The sequence below is a fragment of the Opisthorchis viverrini genome (assembly GCF_000715545.1).
Source record: "Opisthorchis viverrini unplaced genomic scaffold opera_v5_134, whole genome shotgun sequence".
Taxonomy (NCBI): Eukaryota; Metazoa; Platyhelminthes; class Trematoda; order Opisthorchiida; family Opisthorchiidae; genus Opisthorchis; species Opisthorchis viverrini.
In genome coordinates, this window is record NW_008751778.1 from 1,259,851 (window position 1) to 1,287,768 (window position 27,918).

At 46.3% G+C, this 27,918-nt stretch overlaps 2 protein-coding genes across 2 annotated transcripts in view; one reads left to right on the forward strand and one right to left on the reverse strand.

Moving 5' to 3' along the window:
• Nucleotides 1–8,590: 8,590 nt before the first annotated feature.
• Nucleotides 8,591–12,377, forward strand: T265_06100 (hypothetical protein; the record flags this gene model as incomplete). The annotated part of the gene is made up of 3 exons (XM_009171278.1): nt 8,591–8,658; nt 11,946–12,126; nt 12,168–12,377. 3 exons carry the CDS (start codon nt 8,591–8,593, stop codon nt 12,375–12,377), a joined length of 459 nt encoding a protein of 152 aa, XP_009169542.1.
• A 6,758-nt stretch (nt 12,378–19,135) lies between these two features.
• The window catches only part of T265_06101 (hypothetical protein), a gene marked incomplete at both ends in the record, with an annotated part of 14,497 nt that continues 5,714 nt past the window's right edge, over nt 19,136–27,918 (reverse strand). Inside the window, 3 exons of the mRNA XM_009171279.1 lie at nt 19,136–19,532; nt 23,137–23,394; nt 23,442–23,689. Of these exons, the coding sequence (XP_009169543.1) occupies nt 19,242–19,532; nt 23,137–23,394; nt 23,442–23,689 (797 nt within the window). The remainder of the gene's footprint in view (nt 19,533–23,136; nt 23,395–23,441; nt 23,690–27,918) is intronic.

The window sequence follows — 27,918 nt, forward strand, 5'->3', positions numbered from 1 at the left end:
GTCCCGGGTGATGCCCCCATGATATGTCGAATTTACGTTTTATTTCATCACCATCATCTTAATTCCACCAGGAGTTCCTCATATAAAACGCTTCCTGTCGTGGGCGATCCAGAACCACATAGTTGGACCCCGCTCCTCAGGTTCTCTTAACACACTACATATTTTAATTTCTTGGACGAACTCACCAAATTCAAAAGCCACTGTAATTTCCCCAGACTTGGCCGACCCCATTCTCAGTGAGTAAATTACCATGTTTTAACTTAACTATTTTATAGAGAATTTGGAGAGGATCTACTCGTTGCTCCAGGGACTGCATATGAAACTGGACGCTTTAGTACCCAGGAGCAGTTGTCAGGTGGTCACCCAGCCTCCCCTACCCCCGTCATCTATGGATAAGATCCGGGGGTGTGAACAACACCTCAGAGACGGTCCGTGCTATGCCCGGCTGGTAAGTATTAGTGGTAGTCAGGATTACTGGTTTCACAAATGTGAAAAATGGCTCCTGCAGGAGGCTGGTGACGAATAACGTATCTGACGAACATACTGACACGGCTGTCGGCACCAAGACTCGCCGTGACACTCAACTGGCACGGTATAAGTGAAGAAGGAGCCTTCGGATCGCCCAGACTGGCCCAAGGAATTATTTGTAAGTATTTAGTGGTTATTTTACATTTAGCTGATTGAACAAGTGGCTGGATGAAATTCAATAACTATCTTTTTTCATTAAACCACAACAACTGAGAATATTCAAACACAAATCCACGGCAAATCAAGGAAATCGTTCAGCGTTGGCCGGAAAACGAACGGCAGAAAGTTTGGAAGCGCCCGCAGAAAGCCACCGAGAATGGTGAATGATTTTCTCGTAATTATTTAATTTATTCACAGAAACTTTTGTACTTGAAAACACTTAATTCAGGTAAGGTAATATGCTGGGGAATGGTGTGGGGGCAGATAGGTTATTACTGCACAGGAGGGTAGTATTTAGAAAGCTACCGAATTGTGCTAGGTGAGGAAATAAATGTCTATAATGGGCTAACTTTACACGCCGGACGACTTTAGCTGAGTGCGGATTGGGTACAGAAATTCTGATGTTGAGTACGGATTCTCCGCACCCGGCGCGGACTAGGTGCGGAAACCAGTTCCAATTCCGCACTGGGTATGCACCCTAATACAGAAATCTGCTGACACTGTGCGGAAACTTCCGCACTCGGGTGCAGATGTGATGCAGGAATTTCTGCACCGGTACCAGCCGGGTAAACTGTGTTACGGTTATCTGCTTTCTGAGTTTGAGTCACGCGTGCCAATCCAGGAAAACGACCAAGAAATACGAATTCTGGAATCACGGTACTATTGCAAATATAATAATATACATACTCAACAAATCTCAACGGATTCTCCCCTGCAGATACCGTCAGGTTACAAAATAAGGCGGTACAATCACCAGACTGAGGATAAATGTAGATCACTTCGCCTCAAAATCGATATCCTCAACAGATATCGACGGCGAGCAACCGCAAAATCACAAAGTCCGACCAAAGTAGGTAAGAGTTATAAAAAGAGTTCAGTAAAACAAGGGGGTTTCAGTTCATCTGGTCAAGGGGAATAAATATGGGGATTGGCTGTCACATGGGGCTGGAAACGGGAGCACTTGTTGGCAAGCTGTCTTCCACAAGCTGGGCTGCTTGAATTATCCTGTTTGTGATCCCCAGCTGCCAGGGCCTTTTGGGACCCATGTCTGTGTCGGCTTGCGATGATGGTAGTTTGAATATTCCCTCGTTTACTTCCGTTCGTCTGTGTGGTCTATTTGAGAAGTATGGGTACAGCATGCTAGCATGTATGCTGTAACCCTTGGTAATGAAACCGCTAACCACCAATCCGCCAACAGGTATTTTAGGTGGAAACATTCTGAGTCTTCCTCGTTGCTCACTTTTGTTCAGGCTTTTACCAACGGGAATAAGCAAATAGAAGGCAAATAAAGCAGGCTAGTAAGCGTTCCACTTGTGCGTGGCCGGCCGGGAGGTGCGACATTGCCATCTCATTTTGAATGATTGGGCCGGCTAACGCCATACGACCAGGATATGTTTCATCACAACCATAGCAAAAGTGTGGAGCTGGCCCACACCACGTAGCCGTGCCTTATTTTTCGCGACGACTACCAGCTACAGTTGGGATAACCCATGAAATGCTCGTGCTCTTTTACGAGCAAAGGGTTGTTGCCATGTCACCATATGGGACGCTCGAACGAGCCCTCCACCGCTTTATGAGGACAAGAGGACTGGGCTCGACGGGACCTTCGATATGCGGGATGGTAAATTTTGCCTCCAGTCTGTAAAGTTACGTGTCTACAAACTGCGAACCGCCGCGATGTACAGTAACGTGGCGATGCACCGTAAGAAGGAGCCAATGGCGTCACATATTGACGCTGGTGTTTACAATGTCTGCAATTCATCTGAGAACGCCCATGGGAGGTCGATGATAGCTTGGGTGCAATGTGACTGTCGTCATGTGTCGTTGCATTGCAGTTGCACTGGCGGTTTGCTTGACAGGTCGACATTCCTTTGCCCCTTCTGCGATCGGCATAACTGGATATCGGAGTGAGTTCCCTAGGTAAATACACTAAGTGTGATTAAGCTAAGTTTTGTTTAATAATTAGGCTCATATTTTTTAAATGCCATGTTTCTATGAATGTGTGGGTGGCAGGTGGGTTTCTTCCACAGAAACTCCACCCCCTCAACTTGATGCGGCGATGGCAACCAGTGTGCATCTTTCACACAGGCTGGGTGAATGGGGCTCAGGGCATTTCCACTAGGTTGCCTTTTACTAATTATTTTCCCATTTACTTTCCAGGCATGACAGTGGAACGCATTTTTGATAATTCTTTAATGTGCTTGCAATCAGTCATAATAAAATTGTTTCCCAAAAATGGCTTGATATTTACTGACAACTGAAGCGTCAAGGCAACCAAGGCACCCGGGCCTTGCGTTGAAGACGAGCTTGCGTGGGTGAGAAAATGAGGGCATAATTTTCCTGTTTCGTCTACAGCCTCAGAGTGGCCCCGAAAATTAGTGCGTCTAGAAAAACACATGATAGTCTCCAGCAGCATATGTCTTACAATTTGTGCAGGTGTCCGGTAGCCTACATGTGGTTTAGGTACTGATTACGCTTCATGAGGGTTTCATTTCAAGGCGTCACTTGTTACACACTCATCAAAACTAGTTATTCAAGCCGAAGATTCTATGACAGAGGTGCACTGTAGACTTGCTATTTCGTCGATCGTAACGTAAGAAGCATATAGAAGCGCCAACGACAACTGGATGTGATGCCTTCCAGCCACAGCTGAGCTATCATGTTTTCACATCAAAAATCGTGATATAAATAAAGGAGCGCAGAAGGCGTTGTTTACCAAAAACCTCAACAATTGCTCACATTCTTCTGCACTTTCAGATGATTGGTAAATTTTTATTAATGTCCACACAGCACTTTACGTTAGAGGGTGAACCACCAGAAATAGAAAATCGGCGACTAGCTCCGGCATAACACAAAACACTGTCGTCGATCCGTTGGCTACGAGTGATGCACCGATAGTTCCGTTATAACAAACCAGGTTAGGGCTATCCATGTACACACCAGTTCTCGCACCTAATGAACACAATTTGTATGATACACGACCTTCGATTCATGCATTTAGGGAGACGCACACAATCGTTTTCATCGTTTTCATCGTTTTCATACTCAGTGATTGATACTGGGTGAAAAGTGCTGCTTGTGGGCTATTCTAATTACTCACCTCTTTGTTACCGACATTAGGTACAAATACAATCGTCCTTTTGTAATATCGGTTTATTTAGGGACAACATGGACGACTACGCGTGTCAAAAGCAAGCTTAGTTAAACTACACAAAACTGCATACTACATTTCACGGATGGACACACAGGATCGAGGCTATTACCCAAGTTTCCCGGGTCGCTTATGTTCTTGTCGAACAGTGGCTGTCGTTCACCTGAAAGGCACAAGTGAAAAAAGGCTGTTCTCAGTGCAGGGCAGTATGCTTGCCAGCGCGAGGATTCGCATAAATAAATGTCTAATAGTGCTTTAAACTGGGTTCTAGAAGGAGGGTGCACAACCGTCGGAGGAAGGTCATTCCACGCAGCTACTACTCGAAATGAGAAAAAAATTTGTCTAATGAATTTGTGTTCTGAGCTTGAAAATGTTCCCCCGCCGTGTGTTTGCTGGGTCAACGGTAAAAAACCTGTTTGCCAAGATTTGTTCAAACAGGACGTCCCCTCGGAGGCGACGGCACTAGAGAGGAAAGAGATCAAGCATCGCGAGACGCGTTTTGTAGTCCACGGATTTGAGGCCAGCAACCATTCTCGTGGCGGCTCGTTGGACACGCTAAATGAGGGTGAAGTCTTTCGTGAGTCCTGAGTAGAGAATTTGGTTGGCGTTTTCCGAGAGCGGTCTGACGCAGCCATTCCTGTTTCTGATCTACGTCAACGACCTCCCAGACGTTCTTGCGAGTCCATGTTTACTTTTTGCGGACGACTTGAAATCCTGGAGTTCCAATGCCAGTGCCCTCCAAATGGATGTAGACGTTGCCAAGCAGTGGTCGTTGGACTGGTACCTTCCTCTGAATGATGAAAAGTGTGTCCATGTGTCGTTTGGAGGGGGTTCAGCGAATGCCTTTGTTATGCATGGTGAAAAGGGACCAGAAAACATCATGAGGATAGATGCCAAAAATGATTTAGGCATCTGGGTCTCCTCAAACTTGTCCTTCTCACTACACCATGAGAAATCGGCCCAAAAGGCATTCGCCGTTTTACGGATGATCCGACGTACCTTCTCCCGTATTACTCGCATGGACTTCCAAATACTCTATGGGGCCTACGTCAGACCGCTCCTGGAGTACGCCAACCAAGTTGTCTACTCAGGACGTACGAAGGACGTTACCCTCATTGAGCGAGTCCAGCGGGCCGCCACTAGAATGGTTGAGGCCTCAAGTCCGTGAACTACGAAACGCGTCTCGCGATGCTTGATCTCTTTCCCCTGGAGTACCGTCGCCTCCGAGGGGACCTAATTCTTACGCCCTGGTTGAACAAAGCTTGGCAAACAGGTTTTTTACTGTTGACCCAGGAAACACCCGGCGGGGACATAGTAAGAAAATTTTCAACCTCAGGGCACGCAGATTCATTAGACAAAATTCTTTTTTCATTTCGGGTAGTAGCTGCGTGGAATGACCTTCCTCCGACGGTTGTGCACCCTCCTTCTAGAACCCAGTTTAAAGCACTATTAGACATTTATTTATGCGAATCCTCGCGCTGGCAAGCATACTGCCCCTCACTGAGAACATAAAGAGCAGTGCTACACCCTTTTTACACTTGTGCCTTTCCGGTGCACGAGAGCCACTGACCGACAAGAACAAAATCGACCCGGGAAACTTGGGCAAAAGCCTCGATCCTGTGTATCAATCCGTGAACCCATGGAAAGCCAGATGCCTAGCTTTATTGAATTTGCGATGTAAATTTCATCAGATATAGCCCTATTGTAGATATAGCCCTATTGTAAATCTCTGATTCGTTCAACAGGGTCAATCTTAAACCTATGTTGCATTTATGTAGTGTTCCCGGCATAGAGATTTCAGCCAATCAGAATGGCGCGGTTTGTGCACAAATCGAGCGCTGGCTTGTGCGCGTTGATGTGCTCTCTTGGTTCAACCACCGACATTGTCATCCTGCGGGTATCGTGAATACTCAGGTCGGTATGTGAGCTGTCTCAATCACAGCTTTGGGATTGATTCGGAGTCGACACCTACACACAGACGATGGAGGTAGACTACTGCAATTTCGCGCTGACCACCTGTTTCTGACCGGCACGAATTTTCAACGATAACGCCCGCCCCATGTCGTCGTCATCCTCATCATCGACAGCATGACATCAGTGTTCAACCGATGCTTCACTGGCGTACAACCATGACTTATTTGAAATCCTTATTGTAAACATAAGAGTAAAGGTGGACGGAGAAGGGACTTAGTTCTAGCTTGCCGCAATCATTCCGAGGTTCCTACATCTCCAGACATTCACTCAGGCAATCTGGATAGAAACTGATAACAAGAACGCCACTGACATCGGTTGGCAGCCATATATTGCAGCGTCTCCAACCAGGCGCAGTGAGGATCACGCGGTCCCCATCCTGAAAGGCGAGTAGCACCGACAGCACCCAAGTATTTCGTGATCTCCTTCATACTCCTCTGCCAAGTCAAGGATTGGCCACCTCTCTGTTTACGCCACTCCGAATTGAGCATGGAAAACAACACTCTCTTCGGCAAATGATGGTTAAGCATACGCAACACATGTCCCAACCAACGCAGCTTCTGGTGCTGGACACATTCTTCAATGGAATTACCCCATGTAAACGAACGGTCTTCAAGTTCAAATCAACTTTTGGGCCAAATGGGTCGCCTTGTTGTTAGCCACGATGTAAGACTGTGGCTCCATTTAGGTGCTCTGATCAGGCCCTAGTGCAAGCGCATCTTGGTAGTTTTCGTTTTACCTTACAATACAGCTGTCACAAATTAGCCAGAATTATGCCAGCCTTGTAGAATCGAATGGGATGGTTAAATTAATTTCTGCAATGAACCGACAAAATCTTGCTGACGATTACGTGGATGAAGCATGTTAAAGTGTAAAAGGAGTTATGTTGGCAATGTTTAGCACTGTGTCCGACTTCCCCGATGCGATCAAACTACCACTAGATATCATTGAGGTCGCTATTTCTCAATAACGCTAGGAAACCCACTAGCAGGAGTATGAGGGACACAAATCCCTCAAACGTCACACAGTGACTAGTCTAAGCAAAGACGGAGAGTTCTTGTGGACAGTGGAAGCTCAGGAGCTGAAGGTTTTCGTCACCCGAATCAACCATGCTGTATACGACTTAAACCGATTGCTGATGATTGATTAGATGGCATACTGGCATGGTAACGATGTACTGGTGAAAGGAATGCAGTTGTCAATGGGAAATACGGCTCTGTAATTCGTGCACAAAACCAACTGGAAATATAGGCCGAACACTGCAGAGCAGTTAGGCTTTCGTCCTGCGACAAAAACACATAGAGACACTGTATGCAGGTGAATGAACACTTTAATTTTTCTTCAAAAGTAATGGGACAAAATATCCCTTCTGAAGGACGACAAGGCTCCAAGACCAGATGGTTTTTATCCAGCTGTCTTCGAAGGTGGCAAAGAATTTCTGATCACCCACCTGAAAAAACTTACCGGTACTATATGGACTGGAGTAAAAGTGACCACAGACTGTGTTACACCAACGATCATCCTCACCTTCAAAAAAAGATAAAGCGTTCAGCTGTAGCACCCTTCCGGTGCCTAGCTGCCATGCCACCCGAAGGAAGCACGAGGGCTGGGATACTGCCAGGTTGCCCAAGCCTAGACAGGGGAAGTCGAGTGGCGGAGGTCGGATTCGAACCGCGGACCTTCAGGTTAGTAATCCGCGCTCTAACCACTTCGGCCATCTCGCCCTCACCTTCAAAAAGGTAAACGAACACAATGTCCTCTGACGTTATCCCAGTAGCTGTGCAATCGAAGGTGTCTCTGGTCTCGTTCTCCGAAGTCTGGCTGAACACAGGGAGGCAGGTTGGTGAAAGACAAACTGGGTTGTACTCTGCACGAGGATACATCGATCACGTATTCATTTTCCACCAGGTCCTCGAACACTGTTGACCTGAAGGCTGCCTAACACTGTCGATCGTCGGGTCAGTGAGGACGGGTTATACGAATGCCAAAGTATGACCAATAAGCCCCGAATGAGCACACTTAGGTGGTAGATGTAAAGTCGATGCTCAGCCTACGGATAGTGGACAACGACTGCTTCAGTTGTGTGCCGATAATCATCTGTTCCTGGTCAGTACGAACTTCAAGCACAAACGCTCACATCCAGTTAATTGGAGGTCACCAACCGCAAGACAGTTGTGGACTCAGCTGAACCCCGTGGCTGCAAGCTACCGCTGGATAGCTTCAATTAAAAACTGTCATTCTTTCTGGGGTAGACAACTTTGCTCCGCTCATGCCATCGTGTGAGCTGGGGGCGAGATGGACCAAGTGGTTAGAGCTCGAATTTACTGACAGGAAGGTCCGTGGTTCGAACCCGACCTCTGACTCTCGACTTCCCCTGTCTAGGATTGGGCAACCTGGCAGTATCCCAGCCCTCATGCAACCTTCGGGTGGCAAGGCAGATAGGCACCGAAAGGGTGTTGTAGCTGAACGACCGTGTGAGCCCGGCTATCACTTCGCTTTTCTTTAGCATTACTTGCATCAAAACAGGTCATTATCATCATTATCGGTTGTAAGAAACGCGTGCTTGTTGTCAGTAGTGGTAGCTACCACAGTTTCGTTCACTGATGTTTTGGAAAGGTGAGGTGGGTACCTGTGCATTGGAGGCGGGAGCGGATAAATTAATGCGTAAATACAGGACTATCAGTGAACTGTTAAGTGGGGGTTGGGAAAGGAGCCATGCATTGAAAGCAATAGCTTGGATGCACGAGCGCCATTGAGGGTGCGGCTAGGTCATGGCAGAAAATGTCTACAGCCATTGATGTGGCCCGTCTCGGAGTCCCCATCCAGGAAGACTGCAGTGACCAGCGCAGGTGAGTTTGCGGGTTATACATCGATGCTAAGTCATTGTTTGATCTCCCCTGGCATGTTTGCACCCTTCACGTGGTTGTGCGAAACCCCTTCGAGGAAGTCGGATGACTGGCATACGGAGCACGCGGCCAAGTCGGCGCAACCTATGCAGCGTGATCAGTTCAGCTATTCTTCTTCCATACACCATTCGACGTACTTCAGCATTGCTGATCCGGTGTTCCCACCAGACTCGGGCAATGCTCCGATTACATCGATGGTCAAACACTGGAAGTCTTTTGACGCCCTCGGCGCGCAGCGGCCAGTGTATTGATATGGAACGCACCGCGACATCGTGAACTCAACCGTGGGCGAGTAAGCTGATCTTATGCTTACGCCACAAGTGACGCAGGTTCACAAAAGCTGCTCTGGCCTTCCCGATCCGTTTGTTAACATCATCTTTCACGAGACCACCAGGAGTGATACAACAAAAATCGTTCAGCTGTAGCACCCTTTCGGTGCCTTACTGCCAGGTCGCCCAAGCCTAGACGGTAGGAGTGGTACAGCTACCCAGGTAAACAAATTTGTCTACTATCTCAAGTTGACTCATCCGCAAGCATGAGACTAAGTTCCTAGCCCACTCAGTCATGCAGTAGAACTTTACAATTTGCAGGTGTGAAGCACGTGCTAGACCGTGAGGCCAAATAATTTAATTATTTAATGTAGTTTGCGTTACTACGGGGTCAGATCCAAGAAGAGCTATGTCGTCTGCATACTCGATATCTGTGAGTGGACACCCTGGGAGCACTTTGACTCCACAGGCATTAGAGACTGATAGTAAACCATCCATGATCGTATCAGTGACGAAGTTGACGAGGAAGGGTGAAAGAGGATCGCCCTGTCTGACACCACTTGATGTAGTGAACTCAGAAGGGAGCTTCCCGTATACCTTCACACGGCCGCGGAAGTTGGTGTACAGCGCCTTAAGGAGGGTCGAGAATTCAATGGGGGACACCTTTGCTTCGCAGACACTGCCATAGTTTCTAACGGTCCACAGAGTCAAAGACAGCTTTCAGATCAAGAAAAAAGCACTGTTGGTTGCTGGAAGCAGTGTTGCTGTTCCAGAATTTGTCGGGTGGTGGAGGTATGATCGATGCAACCTTTTGCAGGACGGAACCCAGCTTGGTTTTCGCGGATCTGCCTCTCACCGTGTTCAGTTAACCTTCGAAGGATAAGGCAAGACAGCATCTTTGATGCCACAGCGAATAGGCTGATGCCACAGTAGTTTTCATGCAGCGTCCGTGTACCCTTTTTGAAAGCAGGAATAATCGTCGACATGTCCCATTCTGCAGGCACCTCTTCGTCCCATATGGTACTAACAAGCTTTGTCAGGTGGGGCACCAGGGATTTTTTCCACCTTCTTTGAAGAGGGCTGGATAGAGACCGTCCGGCTCTTGTGCCTTCTAACATTTCAATACGGATATTTCGTACTTTATGTCTCCGTTGGGGGTCGAGATAGCTCATTGTTTAGAGGCCGCAAGCATGAGACTAAGTTCCTAGCCCACTCAGTCATGCAGTAGAACTTTACAATTTGCAGGTGTGAAGCACGTGCTAGACCGTGAGGCCAAATAATTTAATTATTTAATGTAGTTTGCGTTACTACGGGGTCAGATCCAAGAAGAGCTATGTCGTCTGCATACTCGATATCTGTGAGTGGACACCCTGGGAGCACTTTGACTCCACAGGCATTAGAGACTGATAGTAAACCATCCATGATCGTATCAGTGACGAAGTTGACGAGGAAGGGTGAAAGAGGATCGCCCTGTCTGACACCACTTGATGTAGTGAACTCAGAAGGGAGCTTCCCGTATACCTTCACACGGCCGCGGAAGTTGGTGTACAGCGCCTTAAGGAGGGTCGAGAATTCAATGGGGGACACCTTTGCTTCGCAGACACTGCCATAGTTTCTAACGGTCCACAGAGTCAAAGACAGCTTTCAGATCAAGAAAAAAGCACTGTTGGTTGCTGGAAGCAGTGTTGCTGTTCCAGAATTTGTCGGGTGGTGGAGGTATGATCGATGCAACCTTTTGCAGGACGGAACCCAGCTTGGTTTTCGCGGATCTGCCTCTCACCGTGTTCAGTTAACCTTCGAAGGATAAGGCAAGACAGCATCTTTGATGCCACAGCGAATAGGCTGATGCCACAGTAGTTTTCATGCAGCGTCCGTGTACCCTTTTTGAAAGCAGGAATAATCGTCGACATGTCCCATTCTGCAGGCACCTCTTCGTCCCATATGGTACTAACAAGCTTTGTCAGGTGGGGCACCAGGGATTTTTTCCACCTTCTTTGAAGAGGGCTGGATAGAGACCGTCCGGCTCTTGTGCCTTCTAACATTTCAATACGGATATTTCGTACTTTATGTCTCCGTTGGGGGTCGAGATAGCTCATTGTTTAGAGGGCGAATTTACTGGCCGGAATGTCCGTGGTTTGAACCCGACCTCTGCCTCTCGACTTCTCTGTCTAGACTTGGGCAACCTGGCAGTATCTCAGCTTTCGTGCTTCCTTCGAGCGGCATTGTAGTTAGGCTTTTGGTGAGTTGACCACACACTACGGGTTGTGCTGACTTGGTCACGTGCTTCGTACTTTACTGGATCAGTAACCACATAGATCCACTTTCGCACAACCACGCAGAAGTCGTAGGCGGCCTAGAAGCGGTCAAGCGATGAGTCGGAGTGTGAAGGCCATTATCAGCAAACCCAGCAATGCAGGTCATCACAGTCTCTCCGGAAGAGGACTCTGTGACGCGACAGTTGTTAGAGACATTGACAAACATGGCCTAGGCGCGCATTCACTGGCGTGCGTGCATCCAGTTTTCTGTCTTCACTGCATAGCTTCCCTTCCCGATCTCCCCGGTGCCAATCCCGGATACCAGCTGCTGCTATCCAACCCTTACTTCCCCTTATCGTCGGTGGATGAAACTGCATCTGTAACCACTGTACGCGTACACGGTACACAATCAGCCATCTAAAAGCAGTTATACTTCCCCTGTCTAATAGTTCCAATGATGCATTCCGGTATATTCACATGTATGTGTCTGGCATTGGTAACCCTGTGCAAGTTCCCGTACGCATAGTTCAATGTAACAGACAAATCTGGAACCAAACACCTTACACAAGGCTCTTCATTAATACAAGGAAGTGCTCATCCGTTTAATTGTTGGCTTGTATCAGCCCTCTTGGTTCGCGCGGCGTCTAAACTGTTTTTCCTAGCTCATTGAATGCAATTCCCTACTTTCACCATCGGCTGTTTGCAGGCATTTTCGTTTCACCGACTCCCATGTTGCCATGGTGGTTCTGCACCGCGTTGCCGCTTCACCTCTTTCAATCATTAGGCGACTCGCAAGTAAACAGCGAACGCATTACGAAACCCTGGGCGTCCGACAGAGTGCAACTGCTAGTGAGATACGTTCCGCTTTTCTGGAACTATCCAAGAAGGTATTGTGTTCTGGCCTACTTTTTTTTACTTCATTGTCTAGCATCATCCTGACAAACAAGGGAATGTAGAGGTTTTCAAGGCGGTCAACGAAGCATACTCTGTCTTGTCCCGAGAAGAATTTCGTCGTACTTACGATCGATCGTTGGCTGCCGGTGAGCCCGTTGTGCACGATGAACCAATTTTTCGGCGCGCGCATGACGTCTATCGTGAGGACTATTACAGCGCCCACCAGTTTCCTTTCGGTCGGTAAGGAATATTGTATGTTTGATATACCATTGTATATCATGTCGCACTCCACTTTGTATTCTTTCAGCTTGTAACTTTGAAGTGCCAGCACCATCCACCAGGATTCAATCTCAGCCCACGCTATTGGAGAGCGCGGATGCAGCTGTCATTTAAAGTAGTTTTCTGAGGGTACCTTTCTTCGAAGACCGGATAGCTTTGTATGACGAAGCGTGTCCTTTTCGCACAGGTGCGTCTTTTCAAGAACACGTTCTCGTAGTTGGAAATTCCTCCATTTTCCAAACCGTTTGTCCGAAGGAACTCCCAGTAAAATCACTACAGCGTGTTCTATACGGTGGCAATCTCTCCAGAGCTGTCATTTTTGACTATTGCTGTGGAACCGCTTCTTTCCGAAGAAGACAACTTGGACAGCTGTCCATCGCCAGCGCACTGTATCTCTCAAAAGTTAGTGTGATTTCATATTCTGTCCCCAGATTTTAAATCACAGATCGGTGGTAGAGTACAACATCCTCTGTCGTGACATCCTCTCCAGGGAAAGCGGTTTCAGTCGGTTGCTGCAATGCATAATAATAGTAGCAGTAGTAATAATGATAACGACAATACTAATCGTTCAGCCATAACATCCTTTCGGTGTCCAGCCGCCAAGCCACTGGAAGTAAGCACGAAAGCTAGGATGCTGTCAGGCTGTCCAACCCTGACAGATGTCAAGAGGCGGAGTTCGGGTTCAAGCCACGGACCTTCCGATCAGTAAATTTGCGCTGTAACCATCGAGCCATCTTGCCCCCTATGCATTTACTGACTGGTCCATCTTCGCTTCACAGTCTGAATAATCAGACCGCATTCAGCACATTAACACATCTATCTTACTGAACTGATGGTGTCGGTCTCATGTACGTAGCAACATTAAACCAATCAAGGAAGAACAGTACTGTTGTACAAATTTGGCCAATTTGAGTACGTTGCACGGACAGCTTGCCTTTTTAAGGTGACATTTTGAAAGACTTTTGGCTTCAGCCGCTAGCATTGGTTCTATGAATTTTCCCTCCTAGAACTTGTTCGTGTAGACTCCGTAGGTTTTGCATTGTGTTCGCATAAGAAAAGGTTTGGTGTACTGGCTCGCCTAGTGGACCCCAAACATTTCAGTGCGCGCGTCATACCCAGCAGTCGCTCCCAATTTGGTACTCTAAGAATCTTTATAGGGTATGTAGCGGCCTGGAGCTAGACTGTTTTCCTCTGTGCGTCGTCAGAAAGAGGCTTCTCTTTATACTTTTGCCACCAGTTGGTAGTCAGCATATCGCTGACTTTTGACAGACCATAACTTATCCCATGTCGTAAATATCTGTCTGGAGAACTGTTTGTTGTACCTGAGAAGTCTTATTCATCGAGTCTGCTTAATGCGGACTATTTCTTCGAAGATTTCGCAGGTCAGTTTGACCGCATCTATGTGGACACATTCACCCGCCGAATAGAAACGATGTTCACGCCAGTAACTGAGGCAGCGCCCTGCCAGGTTGACGATCCCGCCATGAATTAATTCGTCTGCATTGCCGACAACTAGACAAGCCACAGATGAAGACCTAACAATTTGTTTGTCATGTTCACTGTCCGTATCAGGTGAATCATTTAAAGCGAACAACTATAGGGAACAACGGAGGACTAGAATCAGGAAATCGCTTTTCATTGCCGTTGACTAATTTGTTTGCACCTTATCGTTTTCACCCCTCAAGCGTTCGGACCGGCGTGGACAAAAGAACGCAACCAACGAATAGGATTGCCGTGGTGCTGTGTGTATTTGCGTTTCTGTCCTATGCTTTCTCTCTGATGTGGTATTCTCGAATGTAAGTGTTTTTTTCATGTATGATTGTTTATGGTTCTGTCGTTGGTTCCTTTTCCCAGTTTACGTTGGAAGCTATTCAGTCTGTTGCCTCGACTGGGATACAGTACTAGTGCACACCATGGGTGATTTTTCTGAAATATGCTATCGATGGTATACCTCATTCATCAACCGTGCATTTGGACGAGGAAGTTTTGATATACCTTTCAAACACCTTCAATTAGTGCGAGTTGGGATGTTGATTTGTCTGGTGACATCGGCGGAAAAGTGGATGTAATTCATCACTTCAAGTGCCACTGTAGAGTCACTTTCTGTGCTACTCAAAACGGCAAAAATAGGATAATTGGATGTTTCACACCGGAAGGCTTTGGTGCCCAATATGAACTGGTAGCGCATAAGCCACATAGGCAATATCGTTAACTGTATACCTTACTACTGAGGAAGTTTTCGTCTTACACTCACTGTATCAACACTTACAGTAAATGAATGTTGTTGGTTTTTTTTATTTGCCACTGATCGCCTTCGTAAGATCAACTCTTCCGTAGCCCGTAAACTCCAAGGCCCGGATCATTCGCAACATAGCTGCACATTTCTCGTCTGATAAAACGGTATTGACGGCAGTCAGAAGAGTTCGTTTCGAACCGCATGACAACACTTTTGCAGTGGCCATAGCCTTGTATAACAAAGTCTGGAGAAGAGCACTCACCAAACCACATCTGAGAATGTTGGTGATTTAGGAGCACAAACACCATTCTGATTGGTCGTGGTTTCATTTGCCATTGTTTACTCCGCATTCTGGGATCCGTGTTGCTACGATAACCTGGATGCAGAGAGATGCGGGAAACACGGCAGAGTTGATTGGATCACCTCATTGTTTTGTTCTGTAGAAACCAATAACTCGCCCCATTTTGATCAAAAGCGACTGGTCTCCACTAGTTCCAAAGAAGACTGCTAATCAATCTTGTGTGTTAGTCCACTATAGTAGTGATACTTCGAAATAATCCGCTGTCCTCGACATTGCTGCCGACCGCACCTCATGCGTTGTAGCTATTTGATGCATTCTCGGAGCCAACTCATCACTCTCCAGGAAAACCGCCTTGACGTAGAGTAAACCAGGTAAATAGTGTCACATTTACATGGCGAAATATGCTGCGAACCGAAGCTGACAAGAGTACTATTACGCATATTCTTGAGTACCCTCACCCGCGTCATATACTTTTATAAGTATTGATTTTACCACCAGATGCTGACCTGACAGTCGCCCTAGCCTTAATCATTCCACGTCTGTTCAAAAGTACACCACAGGTAATTTCGCCTTGACGTGTTTAAAGTAATGAATAGCAGAAGAAACGCATTCACCCTTGGGAAAAAAATCGTTGGAGTTGTTCATATGGGAGGGCACAGGTGTAATACATGGAAACTTCATTGTCAGGTGTCCTCATCAAGGTGAAGAAGCACAAGCTTATGAAGTGTATTGCCAAAGGTCAACAAGTCAACAGCACTGAGTAGTCCAGCGAAATTAGAATAAAGCCAGATGAAGAGGGAAGGCGGAGAAAATTGTGTAGGGTCCACTATTACTTATTTTTTAACGAACGATTAACTGGAAGCTAGCAGGTGAACGAGGAAAATGACAGGATATTTTTTCAATCACAAAGCTGTTCAACAATGAAGTTGTCCTAATCTTGTAACAACCTGAAAAGTAGAATTAGCTGTGTGATATCCTCGTGCGTACGTTGAGTGACGCGCGTCTGTAGTGTTTCGGACACAACAGAACACCTGGTGCTTCGTTCAACGCAGTATTGCTAAATGGGAAGTGCGAACGTGAGCAACTGCACTTCATACAGTGGGGCTGGAAAGTCTACCGCTCGTGGTTCGGAACAAACGACAACCGAAGTGTGGTGATATGGGACGTGTGACCGGTTAGTCAACGAGGTCGGGACATGCAGACCTGGGAGAACATTGGTCCAGTTGCCATGTTATGATGGGAATCTAGGTAAACAGCGGGCTGAGCACAAACAGTAGCCAACTTTTCATGAGTCTTTACTTTCAGTGGCTCAACCTGATGCGCATTCACTACCGATGTTATAATGGTAATCTGCATGATGCGCGTCGCTGCTTGATGGTGTTACTGATTTCCAACGCTGGACTTATAGCTTCCGTTTTCTTCGGTTATCTGAAGTCTAGTATCCTCACAGTGAAATTTCCCAGTCGGCTTAGTTGGCGGTCAGTCCATCCATGCGGCTGTTGTGCGGTGCGAGCGCACGAATATTTGGATCTTAAACAGTGGAGTTTCCTACTGGTATATTCAAAGGTACAAAAGCCCAAGATTTAGAACGGTGCTCCTACAGCCTGATGGCATCACTAAGAGCGGTCCACTGAGACCCTCCGAAAAACAAATCTTTTACCTCGGTGGCTTCTGCACACATTACGAAAAAATTGTTGACATTTTCCTCACTCAGTGACCAGACTCTTGAGGTACGTTTTCGTTCAGTGAACGGTAGTTTGCAAGATTTTATTAGCGTGCTAAACCTGATGCATTCAAGGCCGCGAAAATATCAGCCCGTATTCCATAACTTGTCATCCTAGTCAGTTGTCGACTTGAGTGTACCGCGTGTTATCGTGAAGCACTCACCTTCAATGCTTCTGGTAGCTGGCAAAGGCCACATTCTTTATTTGGCTTCCTGGACTGTCCTGTATTGTGGAATACCGATCGTTTGATGCCTAGCAGCTACTCAGTCTTTTTCGTCAGGTCATCGCGATCAAAAACAAGGCCCAGGTGAATACAGCGCCAGACTACCGGAATTATTACACCATTATTTTGTGACTTACAGATCGTCCTCGGTGATCGCTTGCCTGATCGGTAAACAAAAGTGACAGTGCCTTACGTTCCCTGTGCATCCCCTTTCTCTCCGACATCACCAACGACTCTTTATTCTGGAGGATATGTATTCTCGAGCCGTTAGATCGGTTTTATTTTTCCATTTCAGGTCGAAGGGCAAGGATGGCATGGTCCTTTTTCGCGGGTACCGAGTGCACTTCGTCCCAGATGAGTAAGTTTGAAACTACGTATTCCACCTCTCTACAGAATCGATCAACTTTGTAGAAAATATCTGCAGTAGTTGTTCATAGACTCAAGTCTCTTCTGGGCAAGTGGTCATTAAGCTGTGACAGTCACTGATGCACGAGATAGCCCAATGGTTAAGACACCAGCCTTCTGCCCGAAGGGTCCACAGTTCGAACCCGACCTCAGCATATCGAGTGGTCCCGGGAAACTTGGCAGTATCTTGGCCATCCTGCTTCCTTCGAGTGGCACGCCAGCTTTACACCAAAAAATCACACCCAGAATGCTGTCAAAACTGCTCATCTACCTTCTCTTACACGATCATTGGCCTTTCGAATGAATACGCGTATGAGTCCGTGCAATTAGAGAATGGAGTCACTCTAACCTGCAATTTCTAGAGAGATATCTCCTTGACAAGCGCAGCGAGTACGTAGTGTGTTAAGTTGGTTTCGAATACTGTAACTGCTTAAATACGAGGAGCGATTCTTTAGACCACAAGCGGGGTTCTCAAACCTATGCAGCTTCAACGTTCTTGCTACGCTGTGGCTGAGAACCATCCGACATGCACTTCCTTGTCTGTTGTATTTTTGTACTCAACGTCAATTGCTGTCGCCTCTATACACCTACCGCAAATGTTTACCGATCAGTAAATTATACACGTACACCCTGATGTCCATTCCAAACACACGAGATGTGCTAGGGACATGTTGATTTGAGGTTGATTACACCTGCATTAATGTGGAACAAACCTTTCGGTGTGCAACGAAACGCAGAAATATGCTTCCGCCTCGGATTTAGTTCACCGTCACGGGTGATAGTAGTGGTACTAGAAGCCCCTATCGATTATGCGGTAGCGCTTTGTAGACCTCGTTTGCTTACTTGCGATAACACATTAGCAACCTCGACTAGCGTGAACTTAAGTGCTTTTATTCAATTTTCACAGGCGCGATTCGTGTGACTTGTGACTAATATTGCATGTCTTGTTTTTTCTCTTTCAGACGAATTGACAAAAAAGATTAATGCAAGGACTACTATGAATGTCGTCTGTAATGGGGTTACAGTCGACCTGATATACAGTCTTTCTGTTCAGACAAACGCTCTTCAGATATTTCCAAAAAAACTTACCTTTGCTGCAAATTTATTCACTCTGCTTCGAAATATAAATAGTTACAGCTCTCGACTGTGGTTGCTCACCTGTTTTTCTAGATGTGATTGGTTTATACCACTTCTTTCTACCCCGTCACATCGTACCAGCTCTGAATGAACCATCGGAGCTTTGTGTGGCTCGCATTATCGCATATGGAACTGTGCCTTGCTCTAATAGCGGGCAGTTTGCACCCGGCTGTTAGATGTGAAGGCATCATCACCGAAGCTTGAGCGTGATGTCGGTGATAGTTTCCTTCTAAAATACTCCCTTTGGATTATACCTCCAAAAATGAGCATATTCGTTACAGTTAGAGAGGTAAGTAACCACTTAAGATTCGTGTACATAGACGTACAACGGTGTTAGGGTCGCTACTGGAAGAGTTGTTTGATAGGGCATGTACAGGAAGATCGTTTGTCTCAGTACAATAATGTACCTCATGGCTGACTAACCAGTTTTGTTTAGTTGGCGATAAACATACTTTTGCCAAGTGTGTCAATGGCTGTCCCACTTAGATGCGGTATGTACGCAACATATGAGTTCGCCAGTTCAAACCTATCGCACCTATCAAGCCTAGGCCCCGTAAAACAATAGCATTTAGGCAGCTGCTTACGTATAAAAGCCTGTTTTGAGTACCATAGGCTTGCACATGGCGTCCCTTCATGCTCCCATGGCTCGACAGTATCACAACACTGACACTACATCTCTTATCATGAGCTAGTACCTCTGCTTTCAAATAAGAATTGTATTTGCATGCTCAAATCCCAGACCGCGAATGATTAGCGGACAAAAAGGACAGGTGGCGCAACCCAGGTATTGCAACAAAAGTTGACTAAAATCTAGCCCAAGGAAAAGTGCACCAGTTAGCCTCGAAACGGTTCTGGTTCGGCGATTTCATCGACCCGTCCGTATTAACACGTTTACGAATCGCGTTAAACATTGCATCGTCCAGTCGCCACAGATGACTATACCGGTACTCTGACCCGTCTTGGTTGAGCTTGTACCGGTAATGTGAGGTGAAGAAATTCTGGAAAAGGGAAAAGTGTGACCACTGCTGATTGTGCCACTGTCTGAGGTAGCGTCGCTTGAGGTATCCTCGACCTGCGTTGGAATGTTCAAATAACTGAAAAGTAGGGGAGAAGGGAAAATGAGGATTTTCCGGGCGTAAGACTATGGAGCAGCACACTGACTATGGCGTCACACAACACAAATAACCTGCTCAGAAACGACAACGATAATGTGGACGCTACTGGGGAAGTCAATCACGTGATGTCTCTGTACATAGGGATGAGAGGTTCAGCATCCTACCCAACCAGAAAAATGCTTCACTTTCCTTCTAAGAACTTCACATGAATATTGCCGATAATCGCGTGTACGGATAAAAGAGCTGTCCAAGAGTCCTCAGCCATCTTATGGGGAATGTGTTGCGTCTATACCTGTACCATGCTTCTATGCTTTCCAGCAAAGATTGATCAAACTATGGGAACTGAAATCCAAACGTATGATGGAACGCTTAGATATACTGGTGTTTTAAGAGTCAGCTCTTCCACTACGTACCTTTCATACCAGGATACAGTGACGATTGTCATTCAGAAAAGCAGCGGGAAAATCGCTGCGCTTTCCTTACCACATTTTGACCGTCGCTGAGTGGTCTCGTAAATAGTCGAAAGGTGTTTTTGACGAATAAGGCTTCCGTTACTCAAAAGACTCCACAGCAAACCTTCCGTCAGTGATCGATAGGATTTCTCATGTCAAAAGAGGTTACTCCTACCTTAGGGAGACTTGCCTCATTAACGGCATACATTCGTTTTCAAATCACATTGGCGTTAACCAGAGACAGAACGGAATCTCTGGTTGATGAGTATGGAGCACAAAGGCTTCCGTTAGCACGGTGCTTGAGATATTGCTGTTTATTTTTATGATCGAACATGCTAGTTGTAACGTTGAAAGCTGTTAAAAATCCCACTACCGGTTTCGTACTTCTCCGGAGTCGGCCATCATCATCGACAGCATGACATCAGTGTTCAACACCGATGCTTCACTGCCGTAGGGAGTCAGCCGTCAGGCGTAGATGTCAACACCAACAAATGGGTATACCTGGTGCTCAGGTAGGACGTAAGTTGATGGTAACTCGGGGACTGCGCCTGCCTGATGAGCTCCAAGAGTGAAAACAAGCATCTGGCTGTCCTAGAGTTTTCGGCAGAGTTTTGAGTAGTACGCTCGGCTAAGAAAATAATAGACCTCATTTCGCAATCAGCGGCTACTAGTGTCTGAGCACAAAAAGGATCAGCTGCAAAGCCAGTGGTCGAATCGAACTACAAACCCCGCAATCGGAAGCCCAGGATTTCACGTAGTGACCTACCTCACAATCATGTTAACGAATGAAACAGCAGCGACACTCAATCAATACAGTAGGGTAATTCTGACTAGTGATAGTGCGCTTCGCGTCGTCACAACTGGAATTCAGCTGACTGGCGAGAAGCTCTCCGAATATCTTCAGAAGCCACCCTGTATTCGTCGGAACCGTTCAATGATCCTGAAGTTTTGTGACTGATTAGGTGGCCGTTGGTCTGTTCGCCGTGTTTGGAAATCAACCTGCATACGTTTCATCACCAACTGAGGCGACATCATCAGTGTGCGGTCGGATAGAGTGAAGTGGTATGAGATCTTGTGCTTTCAAGCTATCGGACTCTGCCTTACGTGACTAGTCCCTACATCTGACCCGCTCTAAGAGGCCGACATCTAAGTGACCCTTGGAAGATCATCAACGTAACAACTGGGAAAAAATTCGCCTGAGACAGGACCGACGTACCATATTTTGACCTTCCCTCACAGTGCTCTCTACAAAGCTAATCTGAATTTTGACAACTCACAGGTAAATTAGGCAGTGATATCATAGTCAAGTTTAGAGATGAATTCAAACGAAAAAACATGCTCAGCAAAGTAGCAGCCGGATTAAACTACAGTGCTACGTCACGAATGTTATGGTGGCACGCGAAATTTGCAGTGCCGCTGCTACCTTACAGCTCACAACTAGACACAAGCACTACACAGTAAAGAGTGGTTCGCATATCTGGCACTTGTATTGTTGCTAACATGATTCAAGATTATACAACAATTTGAGGGTGGAGCCGGTCAACAGTTTATGATCTATTCGCACTGGTCTAACCGGGAAACATTAAGAAATGAAAGAGCTATTTCATTACAGGTGAAACTGGATGTTATTAGGTGTGTTATGAAGAGCTTGACAGCTAGTCGGTTAGGGCAATGAACAGTCTCGCACGGTAAACCACGATATACTTGCAAGTACCATTGACATACAGCTATCACACGAAAATATTAAAACTCTATGTCAGAGCCGTAGGTCTACCCACACCACAGTGTCAGGCAGGGATGGAGAAATATCATAAGGGTAACTCCCCCCTCCTGATAAGCAAGATCAGGTTTCGCCAAGAAGTGGTAAAGAGTTCTGGAGAAAAATTTAACCAGTTTATCGGAAACACGAATGACAGTTCGCAAAAACGGGTCGAGTCAGGACCACTGATAAACTTGGTGAGGAGCTCCACTACGAGTGGATACGAAACTTTCATTGTTTTGCATTTTCCCGCATTCCTTCCCAGCGGTGGCTCCGAAGTAGAGGTGCCCCGCATAGCAGTCAAGTTTTCTCGTTGCAAGGTGTCCATCGGGTTCAGACCGATGAAACAATGCCTGTAAACGATCCAATGGTTTATCGCATTACCGCTAATCACTCAGAAAAATATCAACCATCACTTCCATTGTTTGAAAAGTCGACGTCAGCTGACAGCTGCTCGGCAAAGCGTTAGCTTTTCTGACGGCTGGTTGTTTCACATGCCTTGCTTATCGACATGATCTCAGGAGGATGACGTTTTCCCTCACTTGTATTAGTAATATAGTCTTTACGTAACCCGAAACGTCACGGTGGACCTACCGATAAATGCAGTCCACTAGGGTGATATCGCATGGAAGTACCTTGCTCTCACATGAATTTGCCACACGCCTCATTCGAAATCACCCAGAAATCTCAGCATCGATCGAATCCGTATAAGGGTTACCACCACTAACCACATTCGTGGACATGCTTCGTTCGCCACACTAAACGACAAAGCTGGGCATTTGTGATTACCTAAATCATACTGAAATGTCCTTTGCTTTAGGCACTTTCAGGAAGTTGCTACTCGTCTGAAAGTCCCTGTGCCGTGACTTATTAATGTGCTCATTCATAACTCATTCAGTGCTCACTCAGAAACTGGATCCGCCGCACGTGTCACTGCTACTCGATACCATACATCCTGTCGAGACGCTGAACTGACATGCGCAATAAGCGACAACTCTGGTAATGTGATCAGTTATCAAGCAACACCACTAGACGAGTCGAACTATGTATGGGTATGTGGTGAACAGCCCAACAAAATGACATGGCTGTAACTGCAGTTGGAAAGTGATTGAATGAGTAAACTGCTGTCTATAGGCTTTATGGAGAGGCGGAATTTGAATGCAGTAAAAAATTCCCGCTCACGCAGAGCCGATTGTCAATAGACAGTATGAAATCACTTTATGCCCCCATCGTGCGTCGACTTCTGGTGATTCGGATGTGTTACCTTCAAGTTTCTCTTTTCGACGGAGGGCAATGTAGTTCCTACACTCTGGCAACTAATTGTAGCAAAAAATGTTCAAAAATCGTCAACTGGGGTGCCACCACTGCTCACCTCTTCAGGCAGATCGGGTTTCATCGCGGTGGTCAGTAACTGGGGTGACCCATTATCTGTCACGACATGTCCCTCTACGGTGTTCTCTCGGTATCGAAGAAAACGTCCATCAGGTCGAAGGCGACACTGCGTCAAATCATCCAAAGCCGTAGGTAAGCCTTGGGGAAATTGCACAGGTTGTATCCGTACCAAATGCTTCACTTGATATAAATCTGCATTTACGGAAGGCGTATTCTTGACCAGGACCCACTGTAAGTTCTATCCCATTTAGTTAGTGTTATGGATAATGCCAATCACAAAAATACCTTGATACTTTCCCCGAGACCATGCCTCTCAAGAATAGCTCGTTCATAATGAACGGTGTTTTTTAAAGGTTTAACACGGCACACCATGTGCAGTAACGGCGGTTCTGACGACGTTGGGGTGGTATTTGCCCGATCTTTACGCCGTTCGTAAAGCTTAAACAAACGTTCCGCCCATTCATTCGGGTTCAAGTGTTCTCTGCTACCCGGTATCGGTTTAGATTCGTATGTTCGAGCGGTTCCCAGATCAACTGCAGAAGTGTGCAAACACGAACGTCCAACAGCAAGCGTGAAGGTGAATGGATTTGAAAGGTTTTGAAGTATAATCCTCGCCTAAAAATTAAATAAAAACATTGAATATAGAATAGAACATAGAAAAATTGTCAGTTCTGCAGATAACCACCACTTCCGCCTCACTGGAAAGTCTCAGAACAGTTCACAAGATGCCTAGATAAGGCTCCGCTTGGAGCAGTTTCAAGTCAATTATAAACACCTAGTTTCCTACTGAAGTAACCAGCTGTTATCAGGGCATATGATGCCTTCCGAGCTGATCGCACCTCTAAGATGGTCTGGAGCCAGAGTAGTTCCTCTTGATAAGATGTATCCAACAGTAGCAAATCAATGAACCCGTCTAACCAGAGAAAGGAAGCTACAGGCGATCATCCATAAGCGGGTAGTGACAACCATAAGTTATTAATGAACTGCCGTGTACGGCAAATGAACGATGCTCGTCCAACCTGGACTGACTAACCACGAGTTATGGAGTTGTGGCAGACGAAGTCGACGCGTGAATCACGATGATCAAAATTGCGTTTTTCCTGCTCGCGCCACTTGTTGCATCAAAAGGCGTATCATTGGGTCTCAAAGGATGTGTCTATAAGACTACGGTAAGGGCTGTATTGTTGTACGGCTGCGAGACTTGGCCAACTACGGCAAAGGATCTCAAACACCTTCAGGACTTTGACCACTGGTGACTCAGGACCATAGCTAGAGTCGACTAGATGTGTCACGCCACCAAGCCCAATGGCACGTATGCTGTCATTTCCTGCCCGGACAGGCTAGCTAAATTTCGCCTACCGTTGTACACTGGGGTTATATCCGGCGACGGTCGTAAGAGACATCGGGTCAATTCGCCTAAAGCGCACCCTAACTCAAGAGGATGGTAACGTGCTTACGGTTGAGCTCTGTCAAAAGGTATAGATACCTTATTCTTTGTCATCTTCCCTAAGGATCGAGTTACGCCCATTCCCTTCTTTTTCCATTCTTCCTTCCGTCATGGTTATATTAATTACCAGTTTGTATTCCGAGTGTATTGCTGTCAATGATGATGAAAATGGTTGATGGACGTTGACTTCAGTGACATAAGCATCACTGGAACAGAGGTTGAGTTTATCGTCAAACCTGCAACAACAGCGATGCAAGCAGTCTGTCCACACAAAAGACATCATATCATTCAATTTTTAGCACATAAAGGACACTGTCAGATACAAAGAGCACCATTTCTGAGAAACGGACTCGATAATCTGTACAACATTGGGGGTGGCATGTAATGTGGACTGCAAATAGGTGTCGAACGCCAAGAAAGAATACTTAGCATTACATGTTTCTTAAAATCACAAGTCTTTTCACAGAAGAGGCGACCAATCTACCGCTGTCGACCGGGCTTCATAGTTCCGATTCGTGCTTTTCCGAAGGACGTGAGAGGTATTGCCTGTGGATGTGGTCAGATTTTGTGATGCAACCACTTGTATTGACGTGTCGTTTGCGGACAGCTCGATAGACCACCTTTTTAAACGGACTATTTGTCGTGGCACAAATAAGTCCCAGACGACCTGTACTGCCACCGTGTTTGACTGCTGATGCAATCCAGATGACAAAGAAAAAAGACTGAACGATTCGCGTGCCCCCGTGACTCACTGAGCTATAGTTCGAGGTATCTGTGGAGCACATTCTGTCATACGAGAGTGGTCAATGGTTAGAGGTTCGCCTAGCACATCCATGGCTTTCCAGACTAGACTCCTCTGGCCAGCTACTGCTGCCTTGTTGATAGACATTTAATTCTGGGTACCTGATCGGGACCGCAACGTTCCACCTGGTTTCAGATTTGTATTGGTTTGGTCAACTCCTAATAATCAAGAGCTGATCAGTCAAACGAGAGGAAATTAACTGTGTCCAGATAGTAGGTTCAGCCCCAAGATTTGTTCCGTACATGTGTGCGAAAGGCAGTCGATGGGTCAAGCGAACCAAAATTGCTCCTTTTCAGATTAAGGTAGCGGACGAGTTCGTACAACTAAAAAACGAGGCATATATATCGCACTTCCAGCAGATTTCTCCGTGAAATCAAATGTTTTTTCTTACAAAACTATCCTGCGATTTTTTCGAGTTTTTACTTTTCGCGCTGTGCTAAAAATATGGGCCCCTGGATATGAACTGACTTGAAAATAATTCGATGACTCAACTATTCAGCAAATTAAGACGCCTGAATGATCAGACACATTTTGCGGCACTTACACAAAACGATGCAACGAGACTTCCGATAAAACGTGTGATCTTCGGTAAAGGATATCTGTAGCGTAGGCCCTGATCCGCATCGCCTACTGTTTTGCCCAAAAGTGACAATCGACTCTAAGGGAGATAGGTTTAATCCAGCCCTTCCATCTCATACACAACTAACTTCGTGCAAACAGGATGATCAAGGTAAATTTCCAATTATGATCCTCTGCGTCTAAATTTATATGGTCACGAAATGTGTACCTCAAAAGCGCATAAACAGTGAGCCGGAAGGACACGTGAAGGAGTCAGTGGGCTTAGCTTATCAACACCATGGACAATGAAACACCAGTAAAATATACTGGTGCTTAAATGCCACACACTGGACGATTACAGCCACCAGACAGGTTTCGGTCAACGCAAAATAGGATGTAGAGTGGTTCTCTGTATCTGCATGCATTTGCAATCCTACTTCAATCCCTTGCGTCTCTCCACGAAGCTTAAGTTTGTTGGCCAGCTGATGTACCCCATCAGCTTCGGTTGAATTGCGACACAGGACACATGGTGTCAAGGACGAAACCCATCTTGTATACAAGGCAAGCGCGACAGTAATCTATGGTTACAAAGCTTTGTCCCTCAGATCTGAAGACCGCGAAACCCTCCACAAGTGCGAATACTGCTGTCTTTGTAGAACCCGTTGACTACAGCTAGCCCGCGTTGGTGACAAATCAGAATAAATGAAACAGTACAACGGTGTACCGGGGTGAAATCGTCTCATTCCAGACCAATGCACATTGCGCAGGTCGCCGAATCCGACCTTTGTATCTCGACTTCTCATGTCTCGGTTGGGGCAACCTGGAAGTATCCCAGCTCTTGTGCTTCCTTCGGGTGGCATGGCAGCCAGGCACCGGAAAGGCGTTACAGTTGAACGATTACTATCTATTATTTAGCCACCGCCCAACTAAGTGTGGTGGGATCTTCCGGCCCTTCTGGATTCAATCCGTGTGGTTCTTCTTGCACGTAGTCATTCGCATGCTCAACTGGTGGACCATAATAATCACTTGAACAGTTGAGCCTACAATGCATAGGGGCGTTTGGTGCCCGCGGCACTCAGGATACATCCTATGCACACAAGTAGAGCTAGCAGCTGCTAGCTACCATTCAACTGAGTCTGTAAAACTACGGTCACATCTAGCACCGCAGTAGACTTATCACTCCAGAATGTCCAGTGTTAGTGCGGGTCTTTTGCGGATGGATATATGAAGTACACGTAAATAGAATACAGTAGGATGTATCAGGCCACACGCAACAGCACAATAAAATACAACGTAGATGGAGCGGAGTTGGAATAACGATGAAGAAGAATTTAGCCCGACAACTAACCTGGAAAATTACTTACGCCTCCTTACATCAGGGCAGTAGACACAACCACACACACAATGTGCGAAAGGATGTTCGGCGACCCACACCACACATAGGACGCATCCTAGACACAAACAGACTGCCAGGTAGTCCAAGCCATTACACAACTTGGCTTAAATAGTGATGGGCACAGAAAGCCACTTCGAGCACCTAACGCTCCGGATATCACCGATGGAAAAGACATACAATATACGTCCCTATGTGCGTCGCCAAGAAATTGACGGTGAGCTTCCCAATAAAAACACGTGTTTTCAGCGTAGCAGTAGATGTAGCACTCTGTATCTGCTCCAGATTGGACAGTTAGGTGAGATAACCAGCTGTTGAGATGAACAAGTGATCATTAGTTTACAAAACACACCTACTCGTTTAGCGATGAATACAATTACTTTAGAGCGAATGAATTCGACAACTTCGGAATCCGATAGTACGGAAACCTCGTGGCTCAGAAGCAAACAGACTGCTTAATTCTCCGTGGAGAACGCTAATTTTACCAGCAGCCATCATCATCATCATCATCATCATCAACAGCATGACATCAGTGCTCAACACCAATGCTTCACTGCCGTAC